The following is a 21,174-nucleotide window of genomic DNA, read 5'->3' as shown; positions in this document are numbered from 1 at the left end:
AAAGAAAGAAAGAAAGAAAGAAAGAAAGAAAGAAAGAAAGAAAGAAAACCCAACAAAAGTCTATTAATTTAAAATTAACACATTTTATTATTTCTTCAAATATACAAACTTGACAGTCTGTTTTCTTTTTTAAAGGAAGATAATACAGGGTTCTGCAAGTAGCTAAGAAGTGCACTGGCCATAAATCTCAATAAAAGACCCTGTGGTCTAGTAAGATGACTGACTCAAGTAAAGGCACTGACAAGCCTGATGGCCTGGGCTCAATCACTGGAGGTTGAAAGAAATGGACTCCTGCTAAGCTGTCCTATGACTCCTGCATGTGTGCACCCCCGTGCATGTGTATGCACTGACACTCACACATGCACACACACACTAAATGCTTAGAAAGAAAACTGACACTTGTGCCCACAAAAGACTCAGAAGCAAGTTCCGCCGGTATATCCCAACCAGGTTTTTATTGTTCTTACAACTGCAAAATAACAAATTTCTGAAAGGCGCCTCCTGTGTAAAAGCTTGGGCAGCTTCTTCCCAGGGCATCGACAGAGACAATTACACAGAACATATAGAAGTCATCAAGTCACACATTGGAAGGCCCCACGCCAGTGAACAATTAAACCCAATCTATACAGCTCTCTAGTTTTAGGCTCCCTTATACATATTAAATAAATAAATAGCACATCTGCTATCAAAATAATAAAAAAATAAATTTCAAGTATTACAAATGAAAAGATCCTTGGTGTGGTTCCCAACAGTTTTTCTTCTCCCCATAAATCAAGGGTGTTGCCCGTTGTTGAAGGAAAGGTGAGAAATTTACCCCAAAAACAAATATGCAAAGTTAAAAACATTGGTCCCCATTTTATTTTGTTGTTTTAGGTGAGAGAGTGGAAGTCCTGTGGGTGCTGCTACCCATCCCATCCACCAAGGCACTGGCTTTCGAAGGAAGAAGCCATGTTCCAACCACTTCAAGATCTCCTGGGCCTGAACTTACTCAGAGATGTTCACAGAATGTGAAGTCACACTGGGCAAAGCTTTCTCTTGATGTACTGACTTAAGCCGGTCACATGTGACCACCTCTACCTGTCTCAGCCTTTGAGAGTCTCTATGTCGTACGAGCTGGTTCTGTAACTATAAAATGGATGTGCTTAGAAGGAGGCATCGAGGAAACCATCTTCAGGCACAAAGCCACAGTACCAGGCATAGTGGGGGCTCATGCTTATAACCCAAATGGCTAACATTTGGGAGGCTGAGACAAGAGAATGGCCATGAGTTGGAGGCTAGTTTGGGCTACACAGTTCCGATCCTGCTCCGTACCCCCCACCTCATCCCCAAAAGTAACGCTGCAGGCCCCCGGGTCCAAAAGTATTATCCGCCTGCACACACTTCAGCCCAAGTTTGCACTGCATATATCCTTGTCAAGACTCAAGTTACAGAAAGAAAACAGTCCAAGTCTTCAAATGTATATATATATATACATGTGTATGTGTATGTGTGTGTATATATATATATATATGAACCACAGATTTAAAAGATAGTGGGATAGTAGGCTGGGCCAAATGTGTGAATGGTTAGCTGTGAAAACACAAAGTGACTTTAAAGTGTCGGAAGCATGCCCTGTGTCACCAGAGGACTTGTCCCCGGAGCTGGGGGTGATAGAATCCCTAGGACTCACAGGAAGAAAGTAAAGTATGACCGTCAGCCGCAGCTGTGTAGCATCCTCATAAAGAGTCATTTGGGCTAACACTGCCGAGTTTCCAAATGGTTTCTTCAAGCCTTGGGATGTCCTTCTCCAGAACTTGGGTGGACAAAGGGAGAAATAGGCAGACAAGGACAAAGACATTAGCGATACTTTCAACCCATGCAAAAATCTCGCAGACACCATAAAGCTGATAAGGACGATGATTTTCTACTCTTGGAAACTCCTTGAGATGTCCAGCATGGTGGTATGAGACATACAGCAACAGACACTTGGCCAAAACATGGGGACAGCTCTATGAGCAGGCGGCCTGAAATGAGCCTTCCTTGGGCCGCCATCCCTTCTTGAGCAATGTGAGCAAAGCTGAGGGCTCTGAGATTCCCCATCTTGTAGACACTCCAACTCCTCTCATTCAGCAGCTGCAAGCCTCCAAGGGCCAGCACCCTGCCATCTAAGTTCCTGAAGTGAGGTGGGGGGTGGGGGGAGAAGAGAGAGATAGAGAGAAAGGAAGGAAGGAAGAGGGGGGAGGGAGAGACAGAAAGTGCAAACAAACAGCCACAGGATCTACTCAGGTGTCTCAGGCCCCTGGTGAAGAACAGAAGGCCAAAGGGCCCCTGGGAAGAAGGGGGCCCTAGTTATTTTTCTCAGCAAAATCCTTCCTTCCGCTGACAAAGTCTGTCCCTTAACTTGGGACCTAGAAGGCATGTGGACACGTGGAGGTGCCACGGCATGTCATTGCTCAGTAGGCCTCAGCTCCAGGACTCCTCAGGAGAATCCCCCCATACCCAAATCAGCATGTGCCCGAGCCCCTTGTCTCTGAGTCCTCTTCCTAGGCCAAGATGCATAAAAGCCACAGGAGAATGTGTGATCATCCCTGAGCCTCCAGCAAGTGGGGTCTAACCGAATCTCAGGCTTCTCTGCCACTCTTGTCTTCCGGCTATCAACATGCCAGACCAGGAGCCAGAGAAACAACAACAACAAAAACCAGCATGGTGGTGTCCAGGGCCCCGACTTAGGGGACTGATCTTCTCAAGTCCTACAGTGCTCCCCAAGCTTTGGAAGGGTCTGTAAGGTCACACAGCCCTGAAAGTCGCCAGAGAACAGAGCAAAGGGGGTCTGCTGCTTTGCCACAGGAAGCTGGGATCTGTACAACTTCCTGGTTGTCTTTGCCACCCCAACATCTCAGAGTGGGGAGGGGCTGATACTATTCAACTTTAGACCTCCATTCTCCCCCAGTCTAGAAGTCCTTGGGGTCACTTGGCCTCAGGTAGATGAGCGGGCACAAGGCAGGCCGTGGAAATGGAATGGAACCCACATGTCAGCTTTAGTGCTTCTGGGAAGAGTCGGCACCACTCCGGGGGCTCTTCATGTTCTGTTTTCAGGAGAGAGAGGAAGGGAGAGTCAGAATCTGGTGCTGATCTCAAACAGAAGGCTCAAAGCCATGCCACGAGACACCCCAGCAACTCCCCAGAAGAACACACCCCTAGCAGAGGATGATCACAAAACAACGGGAGAGCCCAAGTAGGACTCAGAACCTGACGGAAGACACCCCAGGCTACAGAAGAAGCTAGAGAAATAAGCCAGTATTCTGCTCAGCACTGGGCTAGATTCCAGCCAGAAGGGCATGGAGAGGGACAGGCATGTGACATGGGAGCCCAGCCGGTCCAGGGATCAGACAAAGGACAAGGGACCATGAGGCACAAATAGGAAAGTCATGCACCCTCCCCTGTGGGAGCTGAGGACTGCTCTCCACGCCACACAGAGCTCTCACACTGGTCACAGCCAGGTCAAAACCACCTGGGACTGTCTGGAGTGTCATAGTTTCTCTCTGGAAACAGCCCACAGAGCCTTGCACTTAGACTTAGCTACACTTGAGTCCCAAGTCTGGACAGGGAGCTCCACAGAATGCAAGAGGCGAGTGGGATGGCTGGCTATACAGAGGCCTAGAGGAGGTTGTCACTCAAGTCTGCTGGGTCTTGACCCATGTACCCCCTAGAAAGAAGTCTCACAACACATTAGCCGATATCTAGTTCTCTTTAAATATTACATCACTTGCCTTAAATACAACCATTGGCCAGCACACATCTCTCCCTAAAATCCTTCAAAAATCTAATCCTTCAAAAAAGAAATATCTAATAAATATTATGTCTGTTTCCCCGCCTCAAAAAGAAGAAAAAAACTGTCCTACCAAGGGCAGGATTACGAAAAGATGGAGTTCGGGCAGGCAGGAACACAAGAACTACTCTCAGGCCACAGAACAGAGGAAACTAACTGTGGTTGTCTAGAAAAATGACCCAGTGCTAGGCTGTCCTAAGAGTCACCACTCATAGCTGAGTGAGACTCAGGGACCCAGGCATCAGTGCCCTGTGTTAAACAGAGGTCCTTCTGGTAGTGCCCTGGGCCAAGCACATAAAGCATCCCAGCCATGTTGTAGGGTTGAAAAGAGAAGGGTTATGACTTCCACTGCCACAGGCCCAAGGCCTCGAGCATTCAAGAATGACAAAGCAATAGTAACAATGAAGAGTAACACAGGGCATCATGTCCACATAACTTCCTCAGGGGCTCCTGGCTCAGGACACACAGAGACAGACACACATGGGAGAGGACCCCACATCAATGGTACTGCTTGAAAGACCATCCAGCACTGACACATGAGCCATGTACTCCACAATGGGCAACTGTACACAAACTAAGATGCCTTTTGGCTGAGATGCAAGGACTCAGACATGGGAGGAAACAGAGGGACATGCACCAGCTCAGTTACCTTTCACAGGTTAGTAAGGAGAAAACTTTGAAAAAATGTGACAGACAGTTCGTCTTTCAAGCATAGTGGGGAAGGGAAAAAAAAAAAAAGCAAACAGGTTGGAAAAAGAGAAAACAAAACCAATTTTAGTATCTTCTGTTTAGTTTTGAGGTAGTGTCTCATTTAGCCCAGGCTGTCCTGTAGTGTAGATGACCTTGAATTTCTGATTCTCCTGCCTCCTCCTGAGTGCTGGGGTTACAGATGTGTGTTCCACCTTGCCTGCTTTATCCACTGCTGGGGGATTAAACTCAGGACCTCTTGCATGTCAGTCTATCCCTCCACCAACTGAGCTACATTGCCAGCCTGAGTGGGTGTTCTTGCTTTAGTGAGCATCTGTAATTTTAAGATGAAAAATGTAGGTGGTCCCTTGTTCTCAAGCAAAGCAACATCCCCCAGGAAGATACAACAGAGGGCAGTATCTGCACATCACTTAGTTTTATCAGGAGACCAAGATAATGGATATCAGGCCTCTGGGGCCTCTCAAGATCAAGACTGAGTACTCCAGCTGCTCTGAGAAATGAAAATCCAGTGGCACAGAGCAGAGGGAGCAAAGGACCATCTCCATGCAAACTTAAAGCTGCCGAGTCCAGAAGCGGGGATACACTGCCCAAAGCCCGTCAGGCCTCTCCTAGGTGCCAGATATTTGCCATGAGTTATATGCATATTTTCTTTCTTTCTTTTTTTAATTTTATTTTATTTGCATATTTTCATTAACAATGCTCCCTACAGAGTTGCAGTTGCCACTTACAGCTGAGGAAGCTCAAGTCTTAAAATTGCCTCAACTTGCCTAATGTTCCAAAGATGGTGGCAAAGTTGGTTTGGGATGGCTTTTAAAATAAATTCTGGAAGCCAAGTTAGGCATACCTGTAATTCAAGCACTCACTCAGAAGCGAGAGCCAAAAGGATCACTAAACTTGAGGTCTGAGCTACACAGTAAGTTCCAGGCTAGATAGGACTAAGATGGTACTGTTTTAATAAAACCGTCATTGATTAATTTTGGTCACAGGATCGGGGTTGATTTCATAGATCTAATGGTCTAGGACATGAGGTCACACTCTCAAGGCTGAGCTACATGCTGGGTCTCCAGATTAGAATTTAACCACAGTCATGGTGGGGGATGAGTCTGTGGGATGAGTTCTGGCTTAACTAAAGGCATTCTAGCCAAAAGCACTATTAGATTCACCTTAGGAATGGAAAAGTTCCGGTTGTCCATTTCCAAGGTGAATCTAATACTGTAGGGTGAAGGCAGCAGATATGAAAGGCTTTTCTCAGTAGGAAAACTGCCTTCTGAAGGATATGCAAAGCTGCAAAACCAACCACAAAGTTTTAAACCCAAAGGCTCTGCAAGGAGAACCCTTGGTCCTCAAGCAGTTCACAACAGACGTGAGATGGTGCGCACACTGTCCCTTTTTGAGAGAGAAGTTAACAGCCACACCTGTCCTTCTCCCTAGGAAGTGGCAGCAAGGGAACCCTCAGGAGCTAACCCAGAGACCAGCAGCTACTCATGGTGCCCCTTAGGCCTCAAGAATCAGAAACAGAAAAATAGTACCTGGGCTTTTCCAATAAGCCTGCAGGGAAGAAGAAACCAGCTTTCTGGGGTACAAGGTTTGTTTGAGGCTTGACTACCAGTTTGTGGGTGTGCAACTCATTTGACTTTTCTTGTTAAACAGGACAAGGATAGTCCTGTCCATCTCTTATTTAAGGGACCAGAGATACAAAGGATGGCCAATCCCATCCTCTGTGAGTTACACTCTTCCAAATGCCAGACCCAAGCTTGTCAGAGCTGCAGTCAGGTCTGAGGATACAGTGGCGTGGGATCCCTGGCTATAGTTCTTACAAGGGTGTCTCCACAGACTGTCCCTTGCCAGGACTGACAGGCCAGGACAGCTCCATGACATCAAAATAGGTCCCCCACACTTGGTTACTAGGTTCTGAATAAATATTATTTTCAGAACAAAAGGATTTTTCTCTGGAGGAGGAGGTACAAAGCCATGATAGCAAGCACTAGATTTGTTCAGTATCAAAAGCTGACCCTCCAAGGGAAACCTGGCATTATGTCAAACCCCTGGCTATGACCAATGAAGACACAGCGTAGAATCCCAAGGGAGTGGGGAGTAGCACCCTGTGGTTGATGGAATTGGAGCGTGCTGAATGAACATGGTGTGTTTTCCCTTTCTGCATCTCTTCTTTATAAACTTTGGGTATTCTCTCCCATCTCCTTCTCCTCTACAGGCAACCTCAGACTTTACCCAGACTGCCTTCCTCCTAAATACTTCAACAGGCAGAAGACTAAACAAGCAAAACAAGCAAGTGTTGAGTACACGCAATAGAATTATTGAGAAGGAAATACTTACAGACAGGCTTTCCCTAGCAAAGGCTGCAGGGAGACAAGGTAAGGAGAGAGAGAAAGTCAGTCAGAAGGCCAGATGGCAGCTGCTGAGTCAAGCCACACACACCTCCCATCTCTGACCCAGCCAATAGATCCCAGACATCTGTTCCTGAGGATTTGGTGATTCTAAAGGGCTGTCCTAACAAAGTCAGAGGCATCTGTGAAGTGGGGGACACGACTGGGCTCTTGCCAGTGACCACCATGACTAGATCAGTGTAGTTCTGGATGTCACCTGCCTCTGGCCTAGGTTGATTCCCTTGAGCCTCTGCAACAGAAAACTCCCACAATGCACCAGGATAGAGTGGGATGGAGAAGCCATCTGCTTGGCTGTAATTAGAAAACAGGCCTAAAGGAATATCTACTAGTGTCTTCCCATTGGCCCTGTGTCCATTTCCAAAGCTAAAGAGACTGAGCCTGGACATGAAAATCCACACACCAGGCATGGCAGTGCACCTGGGAGGAGGCAGGAGAGTCAGGAGTTCAAAGTTATCCTCAACTATACAGTGAATCTGAGGTCATTCTATGCACCATGAGACCCTGTCCTCCACAAAACACAATAATCTTACACTTGGGATCCAGAGCTAGAATGGCCATAAGTTAGAGATTATGTACGTAAGAAATGGCCTGGACTATATACCAACAACTTGTAGCTGAACGGGGGAAAAAAACCAAACCCACATTCATGTTAAAACAGAGCTACAATCAAAGCCAAGTCCCAGGGCTCCCAGGTAATCCACCATCTCACTGCCAGACCCTAAGTTATATGAACAGTACAAATCATCTTGTCCGAGCCACTTTTTGTAGGGTATATTACTTCCCCAATTCTCAGATTAGGAAACTGAGGCCTGGAGTAGTTAAATGAGCTTTGGAGGCCCTCAGGATGTTAACAGGAAGCTCAGGGACAACGGAAGAGCTGGCACCACACAGGCAGAATTGGTCCAGTGTTGAGCTGAAATTCATCCAGGTATGGGGCATGGCCTATGATTTTATGTTTGCAAAGGTCCTTGGCTATCTTTGAAGGACTGGTTTCCTGAAAACAAATTTTAATGCTCAACAGCCAAACTCTTCAGCCTTTGATCTTTCAAGCTAGTGAAAGAGTGGATTTTGCTGAGTTCTGTTTATTTTCACTCTGATCATCTAACCACTGTGTGAAAAGAGCTTGGCTGCCTGATTCTGTACGTGTGTATATGTGCACCATGCATTTGTGTATAGGGGTGCTGGTAAACACAAATACCCAAGTGGACATAAAAGGACAACCTCAGATGTCAATCTTCAGGAGTCTACCACCTTTTCTTTAAAAGGAGGTCTCTTATTGTACTGGGATTTCGCCATGTAGACCAGGCTAGCTGGCCTGTGAGCTTCTAGGATCCACCTATTTCTGTCTCCTATCTCACTACCAGTGATTTTACAGTGATTTTACATGTGTCTCTGCACTCAGCTTGTTCCATGGGTTCTGGGGATCTGAATGTAAGTCTCTGAAGTTGCACGGAAAGTTCTTTAAACTCAGCTGCCTCTCCGGCTCAGGACTGTTTCTAAGGAGGACAGGGCGATGCTGGCTCTGGAGAGGACGTAGGTTCTTCTGTGTGACCTCAGCCTTTTTCTGTCAGAGGTGACAGCAAAGGAGATAGCAAAGGAGAGGAAAGATAAGACATCAGTCCCACGGAACGTACAGACTCCTGGATTGGGAATTGCTAGAGCATAGACCATTCTAGAAGTGGTGCTCACAAATGTGCATAGGACGGGGGCGTTTTACAATGTCTTTTACTCTGCCTGACTCTGCTCAATAAAGAATAAAGATTACAACCTCAGAAAGGATCCACACAGTCACGGTTGACAAGGAAAGATTCAGAGAGAGCACTGTGTGTTCTGCCTGATGCACGTACATACACACACCTTGCTGGCTGCACACGACACATGCAGCCCACCTGAACACGGACACTCATTCTCACTTCCAAACACGACACAGAGCCCCAGATACGGGGATCATCTCTCCTCTGCACCCTCCCCTGTAGGCAGTAATTAAAGCAGGATCACTGACTTGTCCGGGCAGCTGCGTGGGCACTTCCGGGGGCAGGCAGCTTGGCAGGGCAGCAGAAGTGGAAGCCACATGCTCCTCAAAGCTGTTGATGCGAGGCTTTTTGGTGGGCTCGGGGCTGGCTAGTGGGGTGACACTATTGCGTCTCATGAGCGGGTTAGGTCCCTTCTTTGCATCCTAAGCAGACAAAGACAAAAGAGAGAAGGCGACAGTTACAAGGAGTGGGGAGGGAGGTAGAGAAGCCACACACACACACACACACACACACACACACACACCACATAAATTCCTCTTGAGATTTGTAAGGGACACCCAGGTGAGTGACCTTGACCCTGAGCTGCTGCTGGCACAGAACTTCTCGCTATGTGCAAAGCAGGGGAAGAAAAAATAATTACAACCACAGCAGAGGAGAGGGTCAGAGAAGAGAATTTTAACTCCCAGTCACCCCACCCACAGAGGGCCCAGGAGAGACCGTTGGCTCTGAGATCTCAGGAATGGGAGGGGAAAGGTGTCAGGGCTGACTCCCGTCCACCTGGTCTGCAGCACACATAAGCACCTGCGGAATACTCTGTGCTTGACCAGACAGTACCCAGCCTCAGTCTAGGAGGCCAAAGATGGAGAAAACAGGCAGCAGTCTGTCCATTAGGATGAGATGTCAGCTGTCCAAGCAGAAGCTGATGAGACAGGAGACTAGGCTCCTGGGAGCCAATGCATGGCTCAGCACCTCAGAGCCCTGGACATCTTCAGCCCCAGTGCTAGCAAGTAAGTACTGAGGCCCATGGAGCCCATCTCATGTCTAAACCCGGGATTAGTTAGGGCTCTGTTCATTCAGCTAAGTGACCAGGTGCCTTGGTTCAGAGGGGCGGGGCCAGGAGACAGGGCGAGGCAGCCCAGGGACACAGTTCTCTTCTAGTGTAGTCCAAGTGCAAGTGGGGCAGAAAACAGGCTGACACCCCATCCATGTACCCTTCCTACCAAAGTCTGCCGACCAAGCTCCTTGGGGATGGGTAAGTCACCTGTTTTGCGGACTCCACAGACAGAAAGTCAAGTTCGGTGTAAGAGGAAGGTCTGACTACACTGGCAAATTGTTGTATTTTGACAGCCTGCATAAAGCAAATTTAAACCCACTTTCACAACACAGGCCTGGACAGATACACCATCTGCCCAGTAAGAGGATTCAACATGACCATACACTCCCTCCCCCAAAACCTCAGACCTCCCTGAGGTGGAAGACAACAGCAGCCAGGTGCTGAATCCCCTAAAGTCTCCTAAGACCTTCCCTTGGCCGTGCTGCAGGATGCCCATCCTCCGGCCCTCTTCCTATCTCAGACCTTTGCTAACTGTGAGCTTAAGGGCATGCGGATGATGTTGCTGGCTGGCTGATCCAGTCTGAGCCAGACTTCTGGTGCTTTTGAGAAGGGCACAGCTTTTTACTGCCTGAAGTGGTAACAGCTACTGTGCCAGGATTATGATTGACAGAAGGAAGTAATCCTCTGTTTAAATCATTCTTCCCAGTCAAGTAGAAATGAGGAGGGAGAGAGGGAGGGAGGGAGGGAGGGAGGGAGGGAGGGAGGGAGGGAGAGAGAGAGAGAGAGAGAGAGAGAGAGAGAGAGAGAGAGAGAGAGAAAGAAAGAAAGAGATTGTAGACAGAAAGAAAATGAATAGATTTCATGATGCCACAGGAAAGACGGGCTAGGAATAGAGATGTGGACCTGGCCAGTGGGTGCCAAAGAAACTCAGAGAACCCTCCAGAAGAGAGCCAGACCCAGGGTTTCCCAAGGGTCCCAGGGCATCGGAGCCTAACTCACCTCTGACCTCTCCCGGTGTGTGCTCACTGATTCTACATTCAAGTAAATAGACTCCACACGGCACCCTGAAGGTTAAGGATGGAGAATGCAGCTTCTGTTAAAAAGATCGTCCTCCTCTGCAGCCCTCCAGTCACCAGGAGACCCCAGGGTCAGGGCCCAGCAGGGGCTGCTACTCACCATACGCCACAGGTGTCAGTTTCAGGACTGTGTGAAGGGGACATTTCAGGTATGGCATCTCCTCTGAAATGAGACATGTTATCATAATTAGTAAGAGACTGAAGCAAAGAAGCTCAGGAGCATCTCCAGCACAAGAGCCTCATGCCTAACCCAGAGGCCCTGGGCACACGGAGGCTTGAGGGTTCCCCAGGCTGGTTTATGAAGTGATGAAGCCCACTAAGCCTCACACTGTCCAAGTACAGACCCCTCAGCAGGCTGTGAGGCAGACCCATACTCAAGCAAAGCGGAGTAGGATAAGATGGGTCCCCTGCCACCTGCACTCAAGGGCTGCTTCCTTCTTTCCTCCTTCCTGGCTCAGCTTCCCTCAATACCTGCACTCTTGTCAAGGAAGTAGGCTAGTAGGCAGCGTAGGACAGCCTGGTGACAGATGACCAATACATTCTCTTGGCGCTCTAATTCCATGATCACAGGCTCCAGGCGCTGGACAAGATCCTGGTAGGACTGAGCACACAGGAATGAAATAGCACATTAGGAGAGGATAATCAGAGAAGAGCCAGGCAATCACTTGCAGCTTTCATCACAGACTGGCTCATAGCTCGTGAACACACACACACACACATCCATCCTTGTGAGTATCCATCCAGCTCTGCATTTGATGCAATACTCCTATGGAACATGAGGATAGTCTGCAATCCTGTCTCTCTCAATTCCTTCCTCTTCCTACCCCTCTTGAGTACTAGAGAAAGATTAAACTCTACCACAGACTATTACTCAGGCAACCATTAAAATTAAAAGGATCGAAGTCCCGGCACATGTCCCAATGTGGGAGAACCTCAAACATTTGTATGTCAAGTGGGAGACACTAAGTATCAACATCTATACACTGAAAGATTCCTTCTGTGCACCACCCAGAACAGACAACTCTATGTAGACTCAAGGGAGTTGTGGTCACCAGGGTTAGGTACAAGGAGATGTTAGTTAGATGGACTGCTAACAAATCAACAGTTTCCTTTTGAAATACAGGTGGGGTATGTCTGAAATCCTCCACATACAGAAGGGGGAAGCCAAGAGGATTGCTATGACCTCAAGGCGGCCTGTAGTACACATTTTCTATCCCATTTCAAACAACAAAAATGTAGCCAGGTATGGTGGTGCACATCTGTAATGCCAGCAACTGGGGAGGTTAAGGTAGGATCAAAAACAAGGAAAGTCAGATACACAACGGGCACAAGAGCTGCAACATAAAAAAAACAGCAAAGGTCCTCCTTATGCCGACTCTTCTATGCTTTTTCTCCTGACTGGAGTCCCAGTGAAAGAAGGCCAGAGTAAGACCAGAAAACAGTATAGTGGCCCACCAGGAACTGGAACTATGACAAAGGCTCAGAAGGACACCCACTAGGTGTCAACACAGCCACCTGGCTGAACTCCCAAAGTACCACATGGCTCAGCACACTCCATTCTAACAAGAGTAGCCGCCTGCTCAGCCATTCCCTCTACCAACACCAGCCTAGCCCTGGTACAAGCCATCTGACATCAAGGCCAGCCTGTCTACCATGCCACCTGCCTGCAGGGAAAAGCTTCGGTCTGGAGTGAATCACCAGCCATCCTTTTTGCTATATCCCATGTCATCAGAGAGACAGATAAGGTTCTCATTGTTCTCAAGTGTGGGAAACACAGCGCACTTCCCTTAGGGTTTTTACAAGGCTCTCTTTAGTGAGATGGAGAGACCACAGAAGTTAATAGAGATGAATTTGCAGATCTGGTGGAAGATGGAATGGGGTAGAGAGATCTTGTAGGGATGTACCTGATCATGCTGAGGCCCCCAAGGCCTTCTCTCAGCCAGCTTCATACACATATGACACAGACCCTGACCATTACAAAGAAAGACCAGCAGCCAGGAGACTAGGACCCATGCTCACCTCACCCGTGGGATAGCGGTAATAGTATTTGTCTTGTTCACGCAGTGCGTACTCCTCAGGGTAGGTGTTTCTGATCTCCTCATAGGTTAGTTCCTCACACACACCCTGTCAGGAAGAACAACATTCATTCCAGAAAACTTCCCTATATGACCACCTCAAACAAAGGGGGTGGGGGGTGGGGGTCTCAAAAAGCCACCAGGATGCCAGAGGATCCACGAGACAACCCTCCACTCCCTGCCAGGCTTCCCTGCACCCGCACAAGCCTGGGACTTACGGCATCGATCTCATTGAGTGCCTTCCACTGCTCGTAGGGGAGCCTCAGGGCCTCTGCGGTCTGGATGGTACTTTTCAGCTGGCTGGTCCACACACGGAGGTCCTTCAGATTCTGTTCTTCCACGAACTTGCTCAGGGCATTGGCGAACTGAGGGAACACGGAGACAGAGGTCACACAAACTCCGGTTCCTTTTATAGGTTATGTTATTGCTTGGCAATAACTAAGCCCACTCAAACCTTATCGGAGTCCAAGAGTCCTGACTCTACCCTCGAATTCCTAGTGAACACTCACATGTACACATACCAACACCACATGCAAATACACTCAGCCTAGTAAGGCAAAAATAGCCAAAAAATATACAACACCCAAGAACCCTCAACTCTACCAGGAGGGAAACAATCACCCCCTGCTCCCCATGCCCATGCTCTCCCCTCTGCTCTACCTTCTTGCCTCTGCTGGACAGGCCTGAGTCGCCCCCAATCTTCCCCTGCAAGTTGTACTCATTTTCACCATGGCGACACAGGTAGATGGTACGGGGCTGCACGTGGATGTTCATCAGGTAGTACACAATTCGGCTCTGGATGTGGTCCTGCACTCTGTTCACCAAGAACCTCCGGCCAACGTCAATCACTTTGATGAGAGACAGGTCCCTGCCAAGAAAACCACCATTCAGGCCTCCATAGCCTTACAGACAGAAAACCTCACACCCTGGGCCTATCCAGCATTTAGAATATTTGCTTCCTGGGGGCCCCTAACAATGACCTGTTGTAGATCCTCTCTAGGAGTCAGAGAATAAACCCAAGGCAACAGTTCCCTCAACCAGGCTGTTCAAACCAGATAGAATGGCTGGAGAGATGGCTCACTCAGTAATACACAAACATAAAATTCAAATATATCTTCTTTAAACAAGGCACAGTATAGTCTGTAATCCCAGAGCTGGGGAAGCAGAGACAGGTGGTTCCCTGGACCTCACTGGCCAGTCAACCTAGCCAACTCAGTGAGCTCCAGGTTCAGTGAGAGAGTGTCTCAAAAAGTAAGCGGGAGGGACCACCAAGTCTGATGTCCTGGGTTTGATCTCCTGGGCTCACAAGGTGGACAGGGAGAAAAGGGGCTCCCAAAAGCTGTCCTCTGGCTTCCACATGTGTGCTGTGGTGTGTAAGTATGCACATACACACACAGACAGACAAAAAACCCAAACACAAGCAAATAAGTAAATGTACAAATGTTTGGGTGGGGGAACCCTACCTGGGCATGGTGGCTCACACCTTTAATCCCCATACTGGGGAGGCAGAGGCTGGCAGATCTCTGAATCCATAACTAGTTCCAATCCAGCCAGGGCTATAGTGAGACCCAATCAAACAAACAAACAACAAAAATCCTAGTAAATCTTTTTAAGGTAGAGAATCATTGAGAAAGACACTCTGATACTATTCTTATCATTTTTAATTACATATATATATGTATGGGTGCATGTGTTCGAGTGGATATGTGCACATAAGCGCAGAAACCCGTGGAGGCCAGAGGCAGTCAAGCCCGAAGTAGCTTGAATTATGATTAGTTGTGAGCTGTCGGCTAGGTTGCTGGGAACTGAACTGCAGTCATCTGGAAAAGCAGTGCGTGCTCTTAACTGCTGAGCCATCCCTCATTTTGAACCTACCCATCCACCACTGTCTCCCTTTAACTACTCCTAATCTCCCTCCTTTCAGGAGTTTTATCATTAATAACCCTTGAGTCTAATTAATGTAACTGTTTATGCACGGATGTGATCCCTCCCTCAGCAGCCATCAATTGCCAATGACTCCTCCATCTACCCAAGGGTGGAGCCATTTCTAAAGAGTTTCTAGACATATCTGGGAGCTGTTTTAGAGGCCTCGTGTGGATAATCCAGGGTGGTATCTTCTGGGGAATCACCTGTCGAACTTATCAGGGTCAAGAGGCTGGTAGCTGGCTTCATAGCAATTGATTCTCTTCATGAAGTCGTCCATGGCTTCTGCCGAGTTGCAGTCTTTGTAATCTGGGCTGGAGATTTTAACTTCCTGCAACGCCACAAAGAGCAGCCTGATGAGTCACAGGGAAGGCTTTCTGCTTAGATTAAACAGGATTTGGGCTTTCAAACGGGGAAAGCCCAAAAAGGCTCGGAATAAAGATTATCCTACCCAGCATATAAGAGGAAAAAAAAAAAAAAGCCGGTGTCGGGAAGTTTGACTCATGGCCTTTTGACCTCATGATTGCACCACAAAGATGCTCATAAGGACAGACACAGGAAACCCACGAGGACCCCATGAGGAACGAACATAGCTGGCCCATACACCAAGGCGGCCCAATCCAATAACTGAGTGAGCCTGACCCCTCAATTCAGCAGAATACTACAGACGCACATAAAGAGCAGGCCTTTGGTTACAAAAGGCACATTAAGAGCTTAGAGATGCCCCCGATCTTGGGTAGGATTTCTCTATCTGCTCCGACAGAAGCAATCTCCCCTTGTGCTGGTCTGTGCGATGACATCTAACTTGACCTGGTGCCTACACTTTTCACTTCTTGGACAAGGAGTCTCCTATAATTGGGCGATTATGTCTCTCCCCACAAAAAACCCAGGTAGATTTTAGGGAAACTTTGATCTGGGTCTTCGAGGCCAAGTCTTACTATCTAATCTTGGTTGAGCTGGAACCTGCTACATAGACCAGGATATCCTCAAACAGTCCTAAAACCTCCTACCTCTCTCTGACCAACAAGTATTCAGCAGGCACCATCATGTCTGCCCTGAGAATTTTGTTAATCTTTTACTCACACAGCTATAAGGCAGACAGGAAGATAGAAAAGCCTGGAGATGGATGTTAGAGGTTCCCACCTTTTTGGTTTTTGTTCTGTTTTGTTCAGTTTTGTTCTGTTTTGTTTTGAGACAGGCTGTCATATATCTCAGTCCATAGCTAAAGATGACCTTGAACTTCTGATTTCCCTGCCTCCACCTCCCAAGTGCTGAGATTCCAAGTATTTACTACCACACCCAATTTGTATAGTGCAGGGGATTGAACCCACAGCTTTGCGCATGGTAGACAAGCACTCTACCACAGAGCCACATTACAAACACGGTTGCCTAAGAATCTGCATGTACTTAATGCTGTAGAACTGCCCACAAAAAATAGCTACTAAGGTCAGTTATAAATTATGTGAATTGTACAATCAAAACTGTAATATAGGTCACAAATTCCTGGGCCTAATCTGCAAAATTGCTTTGAGTCTTAATCAGAGAAAGATTTCTAAATACAGGACCAGGGCCAACAGTGAAGTATATGAATGGGTAGAAAGCTACTACTAGACAAACTCCTGATTTAGCATGGGAATGACGGCTCACTGGGGAAAACGATCTCACATCTGCACCATGCCAAGCCCAGCACTTCTGCTTCCTCGAACTGTGAGCCTCTTCCTTTTCACCCACTCTCCCTGAAGTATGAGCTTGTTTCTTAGAAATGCTTTGCAATGTTCCCACTGTCTTGGAGAAGAAGATGAGTGAAAGAAGCTACAAATGTTTAGCATGCCTTTAAAGGTCTATTTTGGGCCAGGTGTAGTGGTGCATTCCAGTGCACCAGTGATTCTAGTACTCAGGGAGCAGAGGGGACGGGATGCCTTGAGTCCAAGGCCAGCCTGGGCTAAACAGTAAGACCTTGTCCCCAAATAATAGATGGATGATGGATAGATAGATAGATAGATAGATAGATAGATAGATAGATAGATAGACAGATGTATGCAATAACACCACCTGCATCTCCTACCCACAAAAACTGATTGTCTTTATAAATATGTCCTATTCTAATATGATTAGGGCTGAAAATCAGGAGTGAGATTTACATCCACCATCCCAGAAGTGGAGGACCAGGGCAGGAGCCTTGCCTCAAATATAAGATCAGCCTGAGCTGTCACACAGTGTTCCAGGACAGGCTGGGCTGTGTGAGAATCCTGCCTCAAAAACACAACAACAACAACAACAACAATAACAATGACAAAACTGAAAAGAAATTGATCTAAAAATACAAGAAGTTTCGGGACGGTGTGACAGCTTGGTAGGTCAAGAGTGTTGCCACACCGGATGACCCGAGTGGATATTCAGAACTCACATGGTGGAACTGACTCCACACACTGTCTTCTCACTGTGCCTACCCTACCACGTATACACACAAAAAAACTTTAAAAAACAAAACAAACCCTGTCTTTATAATTCTCATTTCTGTTTGTGATCTATTATTATCAAGTAATAAAAAGGATGTTTAATCAAACAGTATTGCCACTGACCTTGACTTATCTGGATAAGCTACCCTTGTCCAGTGGAACTGAGAGGGAGGGGGCACGTTTACACCCCTTCTTCCCAAATTTGAGACTTTTGCCTTCAGCATGCTGAGCCCTGAAGGCTTTGGTTCACATAATAGCATCCGTACCTACCGAGGACCTGGAAAGCAAAACTGAACAGCTGGCTGGCCTCCCCTGTATAAAGGGATGGGCTGCCAATCATCCCTGGCTACTACTCCACCATCACGCAGCTTTCAAGATTCTGACACCAGGTTAAACTACTCCCTGTCTGTCTCCTTTATGCACCATGTCCCAATCAAGACTGTGTACTGCTGCTTGCCCTCTAAGACCTTGGAAAGGGCCTGGATATCTCTTAAGATCAGGTCCAGGACATAGACTGTGCCAAATTAATACCTCCATGTGCTTCTACTGTCCTTGTATCTATCTGATGACACTCAACCCCACACAGGGTAGCTCATCTGCTTCTATGGTTTTAGTTACTGTCTAGTCCCTGACCTGAGCTCCCACCAGGGCTGCAAATGACCTCATAGTATAAGGACCATATAGAAACAGTTTCCTAATTGTCTTACCATGATGTTGGAGGCCACAACAGTAGGGTCGTCACAGACTGACTCGATGAAAAATGCCTGGGGGAAGGAAGCAAGACAGGAATGTAAAAACAGCCCCCCACAGGCCAGCTTTGAGTTCACTGTGATATGAGGAAACCGGCAGGAAGAGGATACAACTGGGGATGTGTAAAGCAAGCTAGAACCAGACAGACACTGCATGCTTCCTCTTAGATGCAAAATCTAAATTTAAATGTGGGTGTGTGTGGGGGAGGGGGGAGTGTAATATGACAGAACAGGAAGACTAAAGGCAGGAGTGGGAAACAGGTTCATAGAATACATGTACCAGGAGCCTTGCCTGTTTCAAAAGCAAAGAGACAATTTGGGGAGCAGATGAGGACTAGTTAATGGGGCATGGAGGTGGAGGCAAGAGAAAATGGAAGGGCAAATATGGAACAAAGTATAATGATACACATGTATGAAAATACACACACACACACACACACACACACCTTTTGTGCTTTAGAGCTAGAAGCACTTGTCTCTGTTTGCTAACCAAAATATTAATAAGGAAGGAAAAAGAAAAGGCACTGGAAAAGTATTACCTCATTAAATATCATCTTTGCATGGCCATGGCCCTCCCCCTCCCCCTCCCCCAGGAAGAGAGGGCTCCATAGTTCCTAAGCATCCCACCCCAAGGAGGACCTTGTTTTAAAACGGCAAAACATAGGCAACTACCCATGAGTCCAGGCTCACACCTGCAATCCCAACACCTAGCAAAGGGATTGCTACAAGTTTGATGTCAACCTGGGCTACATAGTGACTTCCAACCAACCTGCGCTACAGAGTGAAAACCTGTATCAACAACTCAGGGCAACAAGAAGCTGACACCAGAGTCAGGCAATCAGTTTATTTTCCAAGATGTTTTCCTCTCTCAACTTGCTTGGGGGAGGCAGGTTTGTCTCACCTTGAAGTCATTTTCTTTGGCAAAATGAAGGATCATGTGTCTCCTTTCTCTAGTCGTATTGGTGGCATCAAAAACCTGATAAAGAGGAAAAGGATCAATCAGTCAATCAATCAAACCTGGTAATAACAGTTACCTAAACCACAAGGAATTCAGTCCGCTGTTTCCAGAAATAAGTCCTAAATCCCTCCTTCCAAACAGAATGTGCCCAGTCCTCTAACCTCTCCAGGGTGCTCCCAGACTCTTCTGCCTATAGCTGTTAGGCACAGGAGGGGAGAAGGAACTAGCAAGCAGTAAAATACAAAGAGGGACCCAGGAATAGTCCCGGCTACAGTGGCTGGCAGCAACACAGTAGAGGAGGCGCTCAGATGCCCACTGCACTGGTGAGTGACAGCTATGTCCCAACATCCATCCCAAGATACACTCCTGAATCATGAGCTGCTTTGAACCACTTGTTCCCTCAGCTCTTAAGCGTAGAGGCATTTGTCCCCACCCTCACTGTATTGCATAGGCCAACAAGGTCAGAGTTGTCCATGCCCCCAGACTTACTGCAATCTGTCCTCCTTCCTTTGTCAGGTAACTTTTGACATCTCTCAAGGCAGCTAAGGCACACTGTCTGCAAACACACAAGAAGGAAAGTACTGGTCAGAGCAGGCCCAGCTCAGCAGTCGCACCCTCTATGACACACACTGAGGTTCCAGTTTGAAGATGCTCAGTGCTAGCCAGGCCTCATTAGGTCCACAAGCCTCAGCCCAAGGACCAGTAGAGATAGATACCCACCTCCACACAGCTGAAGGAGGTATGGTCTCTCTACTGTTGAGTTTACAGGCATGAGCTATCATGCTTGGTCTTCTTTTTCAATTTTTTAATTTTGTGTTCTGTCTTTCCTTCCTGGTACTGGGAATTGAAAGCAAAGCCTTGAATATGCTAAGTATGTGCTCTACCACTAACTAGCAGCCCTTTTTCCCCATTTTAGTTTGAGTCTCACTAAGTCATCCAGACTGGCCTTGAACCTACTCTGTAGTTGAGGTTGGCCTAGAACTTGCAGCCTTCCTGCCTTAGCCTTCAGAATTCTTGGATTACAGAAACTGTACACCGTGTTCTGCTTTAAAAATTAAACCAGGGGAGCTTTTTAAGAACTGGTGCCAAACCAAGGGAAGAGATACAGCTCACTTGATTAAGTGTTTGCCCAGCATGCATAAAGTCATAGGTTCAATCCACAGCACTGGATAAAACTTAAGCTTTGTGGTACCATCTATAATTCTCCTACTGGGGTTGGGGGGGCAGGAGGGTGGAAGCCAGAGAATCAGAGGTTCAACCTCAGCTATACAGAAAGCTCAAGGCCAGCCTCAGCTATGTGACTTGGTGCTAGGCAGGAGGAGAACAAATACCCATATAATATCTGCACTCAGGAGGCTAAGGTAGGTAGATCTGAGGATGAGGCTAATCTAGCTATGTAGTGTAAAGCTAGTCAGTGTTATATAACAAACACCACTTTAACTAAACTAATAGCAGTACTAATAAAATAAAAATAAATGCCAAAGCAGACCCAGAGAGTCCACTGGACAGGCCTGGGGCTGTGCCTGGCATCAGGATCTCTTCCCACAGCCAGCTGATTCCAGCACCATGCAGAGCTGAGGGCACCACCTGTCACCTGCAGTTTAAGAACTCGTTTGCAAATGCAAACTGATGATTTCCAATGAAAAGGACTTTGTTCACTCCTGGCATGTGGCAGCTGTTGAAGTGTCTCAGGGTGGCTCAGTTTGTACTTCTGGGAGAAGATCAAAGCAGCCAGTCACAGACAGACCAAGAGACTTGTCCTACTACTAGCTCAGTCTGATGGCCACCAGCATGCAGGCTGGCCTTTACTTCCTTTTACAGAATCCAGCTTCAAAACAAAGGAAGCCGCACAGTGGGGAGATAACTCAGTCCATAGTAAATGGTTTGACTTTCAAGTATAACAACCTGAGTTGGATCCTCAGAACCAACGTAGGAGAGGAGGAAGAAGAAAAGAAGAGGAGGAGGAATAGAAGGAAGAAGAAGAGGAAAAGGAGGAGGAAGAAGACAAGGAGGAGGAAGAGGAAAAGGAGGAGGAAGAGGAGGAGGAGGAGAAGAAGAAGAAGGAGGAGGAGGAGAAGAAGAAGAAGGAGGAGGAGGAAGAGGAGGAGGAAGAGGAGGAGGAGAAGAATAAGAATAAGAGGAAGAAGAAGAAGAAGAAGAAGAAGAAGAAGAAGAAGAAGAAGAAGAAGAAGAAGAAGAAGAAGA

The 21,174-nt window shown here is 47.2% G+C and overlaps 1 protein-coding gene across 4 annotated transcripts in view; it reads right to left on the bottom strand.

The window, feature by feature from the left end:
• Positions 1 to 427: 427 nt before the first annotated feature.
• Positions 428 to 21,174, bottom strand: part of Pfkfb3 (6-phosphofructo-2-kinase/fructose-2,6-biphosphatase 3) — an 81,632-nt gene continuing 60,885 nt past the window's right edge. For 2 of the 4 annotated variants that reach the window (XM_028769818.1, XM_028769817.1), the window contains exons 4-16: positions 19,459 to 19,525; positions 18,913 to 18,987; positions 17,970 to 18,026; positions 15,010 to 15,134; positions 13,541 to 13,748; positions 13,099 to 13,245; positions 12,825 to 12,929; positions 11,277 to 11,406; positions 10,906 to 10,968; positions 10,729 to 10,793; positions 9,937 to 10,023; positions 8,924 to 9,097; positions 428 to 3,065 (exon numbers count right to left, since the gene is read on the bottom strand). In XM_028769818.1, the coding sequence (XP_028625651.1) occupies positions 3,018 to 3,065; positions 8,924 to 9,097; positions 9,937 to 10,023; positions 10,729 to 10,793; positions 10,906 to 10,968; positions 11,277 to 11,406; positions 12,825 to 12,929; positions 13,099 to 13,245; positions 13,541 to 13,748; positions 15,010 to 15,134; positions 17,970 to 18,026; positions 18,913 to 18,987; positions 19,459 to 19,525 (1,351 nt within the window). In that variant the 3' untranslated portion in view covers positions 428 to 3,017. The remainder of the gene's footprint in view (positions 3,066 to 8,923; positions 9,098 to 9,936; positions 10,024 to 10,728; positions 10,794 to 10,905; positions 10,969 to 11,276; positions 11,407 to 12,824; positions 12,930 to 13,098; positions 13,246 to 13,540; positions 13,749 to 15,009; positions 15,135 to 17,969; positions 18,027 to 18,912; positions 18,988 to 19,458; positions 19,526 to 21,174) is intronic. The other 2 variants (XM_028769819.1, XM_028769820.1) reach the window with 2 other exon arrangements.

Source organism: Grammomys surdaster, unplaced genomic scaffold (genome assembly GCF_004785775.1).
Source record: "Grammomys surdaster isolate TR1022 unplaced genomic scaffold, NIH_TR_1.0 194, whole genome shotgun sequence".
Lineage (NCBI taxonomy): Eukaryota > Metazoa > Chordata > Mammalia > Rodentia > Muridae > Grammomys > Grammomys surdaster.
The sequence above is the reverse complement of the archived record's forward strand: the minus strand, read 5'-3'. Positions and strand labels throughout refer to the sequence as shown.